Consider the following 12,607-nt stretch of genomic DNA (forward strand, 5'->3'; position numbering starts at 1 on the left):
AATAAACCAGGCATAGCCTGTTTAAAGGAACAGCATGTGATGCCTCGTCATTTAACCTACCCTAAAAGACCGTGTTCTAACAGTCCCGGACAGACGGCGGAGCGCCGGAGTAAGCCGTTTGTCACATACGGTGGAGAATGCGGGCAGAACACTAAAAGGTCTGCGGGTTAAAGAACTTTAAAAAGAAGAAGAAAAAAAAATTCTCTTCAAACAAGATGGAAGACGTGGTGAGTGCGCTGGTACGCAATGTCGCTGCCCAGAAAGACGCGAATGAAATCCAGCAACAGACGAATGCAAACCAGCAACAGACGAATGCAGCCCTGCAAAAGGCGAATGCAACCCAGCAACAGCTGTTAATAGCCCAGCAAAAGACTAATGCAAACCAGCAACAGACGAATGCAGCCCTGCAAGAGGCGAATGCAGCTCTGCAAAACGCGAATGCAACCCAGCAACAGCTGCTAATAGCCCAGCAAGAGATTTATGCAAACCAGCAACAGGCGAATGCAAACCAGCAAGAGACAAACCGCTTGCTGAGAGAGGAGCAACAACGGTTCGCCCAGGGCTTACAGCAGGAACTCGAGATCCTGAGACTATCATTAAGACTCCACTGGCAGAGGCAGCCCCAGTCCCGAAAATGACCAGTGCAAGCCACTACCTTCAGAAGATGGGGCCCTCAGATGATGTTGAAACCTATCTTCTCACGTTTGAACGCATGGCACAGAGAGAGGGATGGCCAGAAGCTGAGTGGGCAAGTCTAATCGCACCCTTCTTAAGCGGCGAACCCCAGAAGGCTTACTTTGATCTAGAGCCAGCCGAAGCTAACGTCTATGCAAAATTGAAGTTCGAGATTCTTGCCCGCCTCGGCGTAACCACAGCGGTTCGTGCCTAAAGGTTCCACGCATGGTCCTTCACATTGGATAAAGCCACCCGAAGCCAGATGTATGACCTCATCCATCTCGCTCGGAAGTGGCTACAACCCGAGATCAACTCAGCAAGCCACATCATGGAACGATTGGTCATTGACCAGTTCTTGAGGAAACTTCCCTCTGCCCTACGCCGTTGGGTCAGTCAGAGTGACCCCCACAATGCAGACAAGCTGGTGGCCCTCGTAGAAAGGTACAATGCAGCAGAAGAGCACCCGCAACCCATAGTGATGGAGCATCCCCACTACCCAAGGTTCCAGGACTCTTCCAGAGACGGTAAAAGGGTACCAGGGTTAAGGGGGCTGAAGAGCGATGACCGCCTTCACACAGCACCAGCAACAGTGGCTCGCACACTAAGGGCAACAGCCAACATGGGGAGCCGAAAAAGGGCTCTAAGTGGGACACAGACTATGTACCTAAATGTGTAAATTGTTATGAGAGGGGCCACACCACGAAAGTCTGCCCACTAAATGCTGAACCAATGCAATGCAACAGCGTTGAACCTTATTCGCTGTTGTCCCAATGTATGGCCCCTACCCCAGAGGACCTCTTGAATAACCATCTGTGGGCATTTGTAAAGGTAAATGGTAAGAGGGTTCGGGCACTTCTTGACTCTGGGACTATGGTCACACTAGTGTCCGAATACCTGTTGCCCATTGAGAAAAAACAGGTAAACAGTTCACAAAGAGTGGCAATTTGTTGTATACATGGGGATAATCACGAATATTCCACTGTTGATATTCTTATTGAAACAGAGTTTGGTTCTTTAGATTTCAAAGTGGGTATAGTACCCAAACTGGCACATGATGTGTTAATAGGGACCGACTTTCCTCATTTTCTAAAAATGTGGTCCTCTCTCAGAATAGCGCCCAGAGTTCAATAGCGGACCATAACGAAGTAACAGAAGAAACAAATCCTTTCCCTTTTTCAGAAATAGAGGTTGACGAGGGCCCAAATAAGAAGGGGAAAGAGGATGAGTGCTGTAAAATCCCCTTCCCCATGGCTACCTCGGTAGGGAATACCCCAAATCAATATGTTGAACAGGCACTTACCACCCCAGAACAGGATAAGACCTTCGCTGACCTAGAGGTCAGTCCTGGGAGTTTTAAAAAGGCCCAGTGGGAAGACCCCACATTAGCGGAAGCAAGGGGGAGTATACGGGACCAGAATAGTACTCCTGGCCAACCAGATAGGTCACTTGCCTACCCCTACTTCGAGGTAGAGAATGACCTAGTATATCGGGTTGATAAAATGAAATCAATTATAACTAAACAATTGTTGGTACCACGGACATTCCGTAATGTAGTATTACACCTCTTACATAGTCACCCATTGGGGGGACACCTAGGGGTGGAAAAGACAAAAGAAAAGGTTCTCCGAAGCTTCTATTGGCCTGGGGTTCTGGCAGAAATTACAAATTATTGCTCCGCATGCCCAGAATGTCAGATAACCGCACCGTTCAAAGCGTATCGTAGCCCATTGGTACCCCTTCCCATAATAGATGTACAATTTGACCGGATTGCTATGGATCTAGTAGGACCCCTAATAAAGTCTGCTAGGGGACATCAGCATATATTGGTAATATTAGATTATGCCACCCGATATCCGGAGGCAGTTCCCCTACGTAGCAACTCTGCTAAAAACATAGCAAAAGAGTTAATAGTTCTGTTTACCCGGGTCGGAATTCCTAAAGAGATCTTAACTGACCAGGGAACATCATTTATGTCCCAAGTAACAAAAGAGTTATGTAAACTCCTAAAAATTAAGCATCTCAGAACCTCAGTCTATCATCCACAAACAGATGGTTTAGTGGAACGGTTCAATAAAACCTTAAAGAGCATGTTACGCCGGGCAGTCGATAAGGATGGGAAAAACTCTGATTGTTTGTTACCAAACCTGTTATTTGCCATTAGGGAAGTTCCCCAATCATCCACAGGCTTCTCCCCGTTTGAACTATTGTATGGCCGACACCCAAGGGGCTTACTGGATATAGCCAAAGAGACTTGGGAACACGAGGTTACCCCTTACAGAAGTGTAATAGAGCATGTTTTGCCCAGATGCAGGACCGCATAGCTGCAGTCCTACCTATAGTGAGGGAACACATGGAAAAAGCTCAAGGGGCACAGAGGAATACGTATAATAAGGGTGCTAGGGTCAGAATTTTTTTTCCAGGCGATAGGGTACTAGTTCTGGTTCCCACCATAGATTGTAAATTCCTTGCTAAGTGGCATGGGCCATATGAGGTCTTGGAAAGAGTGGGAGAAGTAAATTATAAGGTGAGACAGCCAGGTAGGAGGAAACCTGAGCAAATTTACCATATAAACCTACTTAAGCCCTGGAAAGATAGAGAGGTCTTGTTAACCCTAGTACCCCCAGGTCCGTCAGAGAATCGAGGAACTGACCCAGAGGTTAGCATAGCTGAAACCCTGTCCGTTCATCAGAAACGAGAGGTCCAGAATTTAGTGAGAAGAAACAAAGAAGTCTTCTCTACACAGCCAGGTAGAACTAGCGTAATTGAACATGACCTAGTCTCTGAACCGGGGGTCCGAGTTAACCTTAAACCGTACCGAATCCCAGAGGCCAAAAGAGAGGCTTTAAGTTTAGAGGTTAAAAAAAATGCTAAAACTAGGCGTAATTGAGGAATCCCAAAGTGGGTGGAACAGCCCTATAGTTTTAGTCCCAAAGCCAGACGGTACAACAAGGTTTTGCAATGACTACCGTAAACTAAACGCTGTGTCAAAATTTGATACTTTTCCTATGCCCAGGGTTGAAGAACTGGTAGAGAGACTGGGCAAAGCCTGATATCTCACGACCCTAGACCTAACAAAAGGGTACTGGCAGGTTCCCCTCACAGAAAGGGCAAAAGAAAAGACAGCCTTCTCAACCCCAGACGGCCTCATTCAGTATAGGGTGCTGCCTTTTGGCTTACATGGAGCCCCCGCCACATTCCAAAGAATGATGGATAAAATTTTAAAACCACATACTCGGTATGCTGCCGCCTACCTGGATGATGTGGTAATCCATAGTGAAGATTGGCAATCCCACCTTCCAAAGGTCCAAGCTGTGCTTGACGCAGTTCGGTCTGCTGGACTAACTGCTAACCCCGCTAAATGCTCTATTGGTCTGGAGGAGGCCAAGTATCTGGGGTATTCTATTGGCAGAGGTTTACTCAAACCCCAAACACTCAAAGTAGAGGCGATACAAAATTGGCCAAGGCCAGTTACAAAAAAACAAGTAAGGACCTTTTTGGGATTAATTGGTTACTATAGAAGGTTTATTCCCAATTTTGCAACTAAGGCAACCCCACTAACCGACCTCACAAAAGCAAGAGGGCCGCTAATGGTAAAGTGGTCCCCCGAAACCGAACAGGCCTTTAGAAGCCTGAAAGACCAGTGTTGGTCACACCTGACTTCTCTAAAGAGTTTTTAGTCCAAACCGACGCATCTGAGGTAGGACTGGGGGCTGTACTCTCCCAGGAGTCTCAAGGTGAGGAGCACCCAATCCTTTATTTAAGTAGGAAACTAAATCGCCAGGAGAAAAATTACTCCATAGTCGAGAAAGAGTGTCTCGTAATAAAGTGGGCTGTAGAGACGCTCAAGTACTATCTGTTGGGGAGAAAATTCTGGTTGGATACAGATCTTGCACCCCTTACCTGGATGTGTCAAAACAGAGAGAAGAATGCTAGAGTGACCAGGTGGTTCCTAAGCCTACAACCCTTTAAATTTTATGTGGAACACATGTCAGGGCACAAACATGGCAATGCTGACGGGTTGTCAAGGATGCACTCCCTAATATCCATGGTCGCTCATCCCTCGAGGTCTGAGCTGGGGGGGAGGATATGTGACAGAAACTAGGGGATGGTAATAAATTCCATATATAGGGCTCCCAGGATACTGAACAGTTTCTATCCTGTTTAGGCTGGAAGTGCAGCCTCATAATACAGGCACTCCATTCCACAGTTTGGCAAGTGCTGGAACTGAGGGATGAGGGATCCAAACCAGAGTTTGTCTGCTGCCTGATTTCTGTCACCTGTCCTGCTAATTAGAAATCAGGTATTTAAGACTGATTTCCTGGTTCCTCTTCCCTCTCCCCCAAGAGCCTGGTGGCAGGAAGTCTGCTGGAAGCAGAGAGGGGAAAAGCCTCTCCCCAAACAGGTTAAATCATTCTGCTCTTTTTTGTCTAAAACTGCAAAGTTCCTTATTTTGTTGTTGGAAGTGGAAAAGCCACTTCAACCCTGAGTCAGGGAAAACCTAAGTTAAGTTATTGCTCAGGTGAGCAGGTTTTTGTTTTGCTTGTGTTTCTGTTGTATGCACTGTGGCAGTCTCAGTGCCTGGGACTGAATAAACCAGGCATAGCCTGTTTAAAGGAACAGCACGTGACGCCTCGTCATTTAACCTACCATAAAAGACCGTGTTCTAACAGTCCCGGACAGACGGCGGAGCCCCGGAGTAAGCCGTTTGTCACAATATATATATATATATATATATATATATATATATATATATATATATATATATAATAACAAAAAACAGAAGCGCAATCCCCATACAATAATTCCATTTGATCATTTATGGTTGGAGTTAAAGTTTAAAATGCCACTTACAAGTGTAGGTACTGTAGGTAAATCACAGTAAAAACAATTTTACACTAGACTGATGTGACTAGGTATACTCAAAGCTGAATCCCAGGTCTAGCTGGGGGAGATGCTGGTGTACCCCACCAGTAAAGTCCACTGTCCTAGAGTCCTTTTCCAGGATGGTATCAACATCAGCAGAACACTTGACATTTCGGAACCCTGAAGAAGGTCCCCCCCGGGGACCGAAACGTTGGTCATATGTGTGTGTTTTGGACCCAATAAATCACTTTTATGTGATTATCTCTTGTGCTTTTCCAGTATATTGGATCTCTAGAGATCCTTACAGACATATATATATATATATATATATATATACATATATGCACACACACACACACGCGCACACACGCACACACACGCGCACACACACACAAGAAAAGATCTGTAGCACTGTCAGGGGCAATTTACTTATAGCCACACCTTTGACCTGACGATAGCATCATATATTTATACTTCGTCTGTTGCAGGTATTTTGTCTGTTTTCATATTATTATATATACATACTGTATGCACACTGTATATATGCCTCTTTACCCTTTATTGACTAGGGCGGGGAGGGCGGCGGCTCTTTTTTTAATATGCTTTTCCTTAAAACAGCCAACGCTGGCTATTTGGAGTATAATAAATAGGACCCTAAATTGCTAATTATAATAAAATGAGTTTTCTGTCTTTGTACTTTTACACTCTCTTAATAACATTCAAGCTTTTTTCATTAAAATGTATTTGTTCGTGATATAATTAATTGACTTTAAAATCTTATAAGGGATAAGAAGACATGCTGTATTTCTTTTCTTCCTGTGTTTTATAAATGAGGTCAAGACCAAATATATAGGCAATATAGAGAAACCATAATTAATAGCGGTACTAACAGAAATGCAATTACTGTACATTACAAAATATTATTTTTTTTTCTTTTTGCTGATTCTATTTATCTGCTAAGTTAAAATGTAATTTAATTTCACAATATTAGCATTCACGTTATGATACAAAAAGTTGCAGAATGTATACAGCAATTTAATTACTTTCAGGCAGTTGCTATTATGTTGTGTTCCTTAAACATGAGACCTACTATGATGGTTATTTAGTTAGATACACCAGGGAGATTTAAATATGTTTCTACTTTTCTGACTAGCCGAACAATTCACAAAGACCACTGAGGTCATTTTTCAGTTTTGTAAAATAGTTGTTAAGTGAAAAACGAAAGTTATGTTCAATCTAAACCAGATGGAAATGTACGAAATGAACCTTGCGTCTCTAATTGGAAGCACAGTAAGGCTGTAATAGATTTTGCAAATTACAAACAAAATGGTCTTGTTTACATTACTGTCAATGACTTTAAAGCTTCAGCCAGAGAGACAAATAAGCATGTGGTTGTGCTAAGAACTGAAATGTAATACCCATTTAGAGTTCAGCATAGTATTTAAAATGTACAATTACTATTGTATGCATGTGTATTTAGTAATGTTTATTTAAACATAAGCTCTTGTAGGAGAGAGATGTGGATTCTCCCAGGGACCCGAGCAGGAGTTTAATGATCAGGTAGCACATGCAACAACTGCTGGAGTACCGTAACATATGCCTCCCTTTAGTCTGCATAATGCATATGCCGTAAAATTAGCTGTAGCCGTTCAGTTCAATAGCAACATCTCATTATTTTATCCCTCAGTATTTATTCCAATGTTTGGTGCCTCATGAAATTACTGCTAATGTGTTGTAGAAGGGCAAATCTGACACAAGTGAGAAGAACTTAATTCTCCACTCATTCCTTCCTGCGGCTGTGTCCTCCTCTCCCCTGGTAGAAGTGGCAAGAGTAAATAGTTAATTTGCTTCAATTATGAGCCTGTCCTGCTAAATTAGAAGCAGCAGGGATATGAAGAAGCAGAATTACACTTATGAGGCAGCTGATAAATCCTCTGAGCCCGCAACCCGATGTCTTTTTCTTGGAGCCATAGTAATTCCATTCATTTCATGTCAAGTCAACGAACTCCGTTACTCTTTATTGGTCCTCTTACACCTATAAGAGGTGCCCCATCATTTACTCGTGTCGCTTCTCAGAATTTTTGATTTCATGGTACCGTCTCCTGCTTAAGCAATTGTTTAGGAAAGAGCATAAAAGTACCATTGAATTACACTTGAGAGTGCAAATAAAAACCAGAAGAAAGTATTATCTGTTGCATAGAAAGCTGGACTACTTGTTGTCCTGTGTCTGCTTAACCAATGCATTACAAACCACTCCAGCAACAAATTGATTAAGGCTGATATTTGCTGATTTGATGAGTCGCACAAATATTAAATTTCCATTCAGTCTACATACACACACAATCTCCAGTCCATTTCATCATATTAATAGATAACTACATTCGGAATAAAATGAATGAATTAATTTCTCCATGCTTTATAGGGATCATGCTGCCCTTGAAGACACCATCAACATCTGAATAATCTGAGCTCTTGAAAGTAGTTTTTTTTTTTTTGCTGGACCACTATTACTGACCTTACAAACATTTGGGGGATTGTATCTAAATCATAATATCCTAGCTGCAAAATTGCTGCTAAAAGTGGAACAATAAGTAGCACCAGATTTATCAAAGCAAACAATCTCATTGCAATCATTTGAAGTTTTTTTTTCTATGATAACCTTTTTAAGAGTTTTATCCAGAATACTATGATACATACTGTAAACTCCATTGCGTTTTGTTGATAGCAGTACATTTTACCTATTCTTTAGACACAAAATAAGTTATGGTGCGTAAAAAGGTGACCAAAAAAACCTTCACCGTACAGTGTACAGCAAATTACCATACAACTTGTGAGCCGTTCACATCTCAGTCAGGTCAGCAACCCTGCTTTCCCCCAGTATCTCTTAGCATGTAATGCTTCCACTGCAGCCAGATTCGGGTAATGACATGCAAATGAGCACTCACAGTGTGTTACTTTTTGCTTTCTGTCCATATTCCAATATTCTTATGTTATACTGTAATAGAATATTTCAAATTCTGCTACAATGTGCACACATTTTTCTAGTGTCAAACAGGTCCATTAGATCTAGGGTGATGAGATCCTCCATGACTTTCAGCCTGCGTCAAACAGAAGGAAATGTTGACCTAGCTGCAGCCTGCAATAAGAAAATGGTGCAATGCATCAAAACCATTTATTATTATTGTTTGCACTTTGATACATCTTCCCCTACAATTCTTGTCAGGTTATGATTCTTTCTGTTGTTCCAAAGTGGGGATTTATGTTCAGGCTTAAGCTATAGTAGTAAATTGGTTATAAGTAAAATAACTATCCATTTACTGCAAATCATGCCTGTGATTTAATTACTGTTTATTTTGTATTTTTTTCATTTTTCTCTAAGGTGTACAAAAAGAAAACTGAGGCTGCCAAAAAGGAGTATCTAAAGCAGTTGGCTGCATACAGAGCAAGTCTTGTATCCAAGGTAACATCAAATATGTATGTCATATATCACACCAATATTGGTTGAATATATTGTCAAAACAGTCAATAGAAGTGCAACACGTTATCTGATAAAAGACAGTGGGTACGATTCACTAGGTACAGTACTGATGAGGGGAAGAGCACACCCTGAGTCTGTGTTAACTAGTGTTAGCCATTCAAGTCAATGGCATTTAACACCGAATCGTGGGTGTGATACTCACATCTGCATTTAGTGAATCCTGGCTGGTGTCTCTATAGTATGTGAACCTCGAATATTTGCAATATCTTTGACACAAAAGACAAAACAAGTATTCTCCATTCATAGGAATAATGACAAATAACGTGTGTTTACCCAAAGAGACATGGGCTTTTTCTTCTAGGAGACAAATCCATATTTCTATTGATCATTTATATTTGTAGGCCAGAAGGCATTGTTTTGCTTTGTTGATAAACAGGGACATGGTAAGTGCCTTTAATAATAGATAAAAGTGTAAAGACTGAAATGCAGCTGAATGTACTAGGTGGCAATGCAACTTTATTTGAATTGTGTCAGTTTATGAAGCATTTAATCATGTCAAGCAGGTGCCTGAAGATTTATGCGTTTTTCTTCATAAATTGACATGGGGTACAGAAATTGTATCACTTTTGCATTTGCATCCTTATTAAATGACCATCTAGATGCTGTCAGTCAAAGAAAACTGCCAATTGCTGCATGGAAAGCATTGCATATGTAAAACAAATGAATATTCACAACATGACAACATATGGATCTTAGTGGAAATTTATGCAATCCTGTGCAAATAAACATTTAAATAATTTTTTCCTTCTGCTTTTACTTCCATTTCAAGTAAATACATTTGCATATGCGGCATCAAAACACAACAGAAAATAAATCAGCCATACAGTAGTCTAAACCCTTTCTATCACAGGAATCTGCACTATGTTGCATTCTAATGGTCGATACTCTGAAGGGATTCAAGATCTGCTTAAGAGGAATCTAGCTAAGCGTACAGTATGTTAGATAAATCATAATAACAATAGCACAACAATATATGCAGCGCTGCGTGTAGAATTTTGCAATTACAATGAGACCTTGCCCTGAAGACCATGCAACGTGATTGTGGTGTCTGAGGCGAAAGAAGGTACGGGGACTTGCCCTGAGGTCACAGTGAGAGCTGACTAGGATCTGCAATGGGTTTTACCATACTATTATTTTATCATAACTATTTAGTTGCAAAATTGTAACATATACAACAAGTAAAATAAGAAACAAATTAAATTAACACACTGTCACTGTATAAATGATCTTCAATCTGAGTTATTTGAGGAGGGCATGGATAAGGCTGCGGTCCCAGTAATGTCTGTGACACGCGCGCCCGGCGAGGGGGGGGGGGCGTCGCGTGCACAGCGCTAACTGCGATCTGCGGTCTGACAGGGAGAGGGGAGCTTGCGATGGGAGGGGGCGTGGTCGGGGATTTGCGGGGGCGTGGCCATTACATCACGCGGCTGGTTCGCCCTCGTTGGGTGAACCGCCGGTGGGGGCGTGGCCACGCCTCCGTCGCTAGGAGTAAACTCAATATTATTGAGTTGTGAAAAACCCTGCCACACGGCGCGGCTGCACCTTCTGCGTGACGGTGCGTAGTGGGCCCAGCCCCATTGAGGGGCGGTGCTTACACGCACAGTGCACGCCGCGCCGTGCGCACAGGCTGTACTGGGACCGCAGCCTAAGTGAGACATAAAAGCCTTACAATTGTATTCTAAAATACAGAACACAAAAGTATGCTGTTTAGTGATGTTTTGAAAGCAAATTTTGAATATTTAATCCAATTAAAGATGCCAAAATGCTGCATCAACAGATAATCAGAATACTTCACGGGTACTAAAGATCTTATTTGGGCTTTGAGATTGTGCATCCAACTGCATTTTTAGTGTTGAGTCATCTTACACAAGGGTTGTACATAAGATATATTTTGGAACTTACTGAATTAATGTGCCAATGCCAATGTACAAGTATTCATTGTAATAACACATATTTGTTAATATTAATACTATGAATAGTATTAGTCTGCAAAGAATGAAGCAGGACAAATACACCTGGATGATTCTTCCTTAGTAATATTTGCACAGACATTGTTAGAAATAAACTTAATTGGTTAACAGATTCATAACGCACAATGTTTCGGGGATCACCCTTCCTCATGTAAAATATATGCATCCAGGCTATCTATATTGTACCTGCGGATGGGTGATCCCCGAAACATTGTGCGTTATGAATCTGCTATCAAATGAAGTTTATTTCATAACAATGGCTTGCAAAGAGACATTATTAGAACAGTGCGGTAATTGAAAATGTTAACTTTCTACTAAGAACATAATGGTCCCGGTAGAAATAGAGAAGATTTGTGCCATAATTGTACTGAGCTCACAGGTCCGCTTTAAGGCAGAGTATAAACTAGTGGGCCTCCTTGTTTACCCTTGCTTTTAGAAAATATTATGCAATTTAATAAACTAAATGCATTTGTGACTGTTAGTCTTAACACTGAAAAGCTGGGAGGAAAGGGGGTTATGGACCTCGGGGAGGTAGTTATGGGACTGGGGGGGGGTAGTTATGATCCTGGGGGGGAGGGATGGTGGAGAACAAGGAATGGGCCTAGAGGTAAAGGTATGGGCCTTGTGAGCAGGGAAGGCCACAACAGAGGGGTGGGGGGAAGCCGCGTGTGCCTACCTGAAGCCACGGAGGATGAAGGGGGCCTGCTAGAGGCTTGTGGGGGAGCTTTTCAAAGGGTACCCGCAGAGGTACCTGCTGGAGGGTGACCGTGAAGGTGCCTGTCAGAGGGAGCCTCCCTTCTATCAGCCTTCAGCAGGGCCCCTCTAAAAGGCAACTCCATGGACACTGTCCAGCAGGCCCCCTCTGACAGGCAACTGCGCAGACACCCTCCAGCAGGCCCCCTCTGACAGGTGCCGGCTGTCCCCCCCCCCCCGCCACCCCCCGTTGGCTACACTGGGTGGACCGTGATAGCGGTGGGCCCTGGGAAACTGCCCATTTTGACGATTGGTTAAAGGGGCCCTGCGTGTGTCCAACCATTAAACACATTGCATTAATTGAATTTTCATAGTTCGCAGGCCTCTTAAAGGGTTACTTGAAGAGCAATCAAAATAAATTCCAGTTAGTAAATATGCAATTTATCATTTACTGGCCTTTTTCACTAACCAGAACTAGAAGTTTACCCTGACCTAAGATAATTCACTTCAATGCTGGTAGCGTTTCCTAATTTACTTGTATGGTTTAATGCATGAGCATCTAAATACTGTATATTGCTTTTTAGCTTGCTCCATTTTACAGGGATTTTCCTAGAACTTAACCTGTGGCTTTTACTACCATGCCAAAAATCCTCCTTCGAAGGACTTTGGCTGTACAGAGCCAACAACAGATGCAGGAATAAATGATCAAACTTCCAGAAAAAAAAACTTGGACTGTTTGGCCCTCATTCGAAAACATAAAAATAAGAACATTAAGATGTCCCACTTTATTATAATGGTTTTCATGTATTTATTTTAAATGAAATAGATTGATTCAATATCTTTCACTCAATTGTGTTTGCATTTTAGT

At 42.3% G+C, this 12,607-nt stretch overlaps 1 protein-coding gene across 5 annotated transcripts in view; it reads left to right on the top strand.

The window, feature by feature from the left end:
* Positions 1-12,607, top strand: part of TOX (thymocyte selection associated high mobility group box) — a 386,296-nt gene that overhangs the window by 353,122 nt on the left and 20,567 nt on the right. For all 5 annotated transcript variants that reach the window (XM_075584054.1, XM_075584058.1, XM_075584056.1 and 2 more), the window contains one exon: positions 8,918-8,998. In XM_075584054.1, coding sequence (XP_075440169.1) covers positions 8,918-8,998 — 81 coding nt within the window. The remainder of the gene's footprint in view (positions 1-8,917; positions 8,999-12,607) is intronic.

The sequence above is a fragment of the Ascaphus truei genome, chromosome 2, assembly GCF_040206685.1.
Source record: "Ascaphus truei isolate aAscTru1 chromosome 2, aAscTru1.hap1, whole genome shotgun sequence".
NCBI classification, from domain to species: Eukaryota; Metazoa; Chordata; class Amphibia; order Anura; family Ascaphidae; genus Ascaphus; species Ascaphus truei.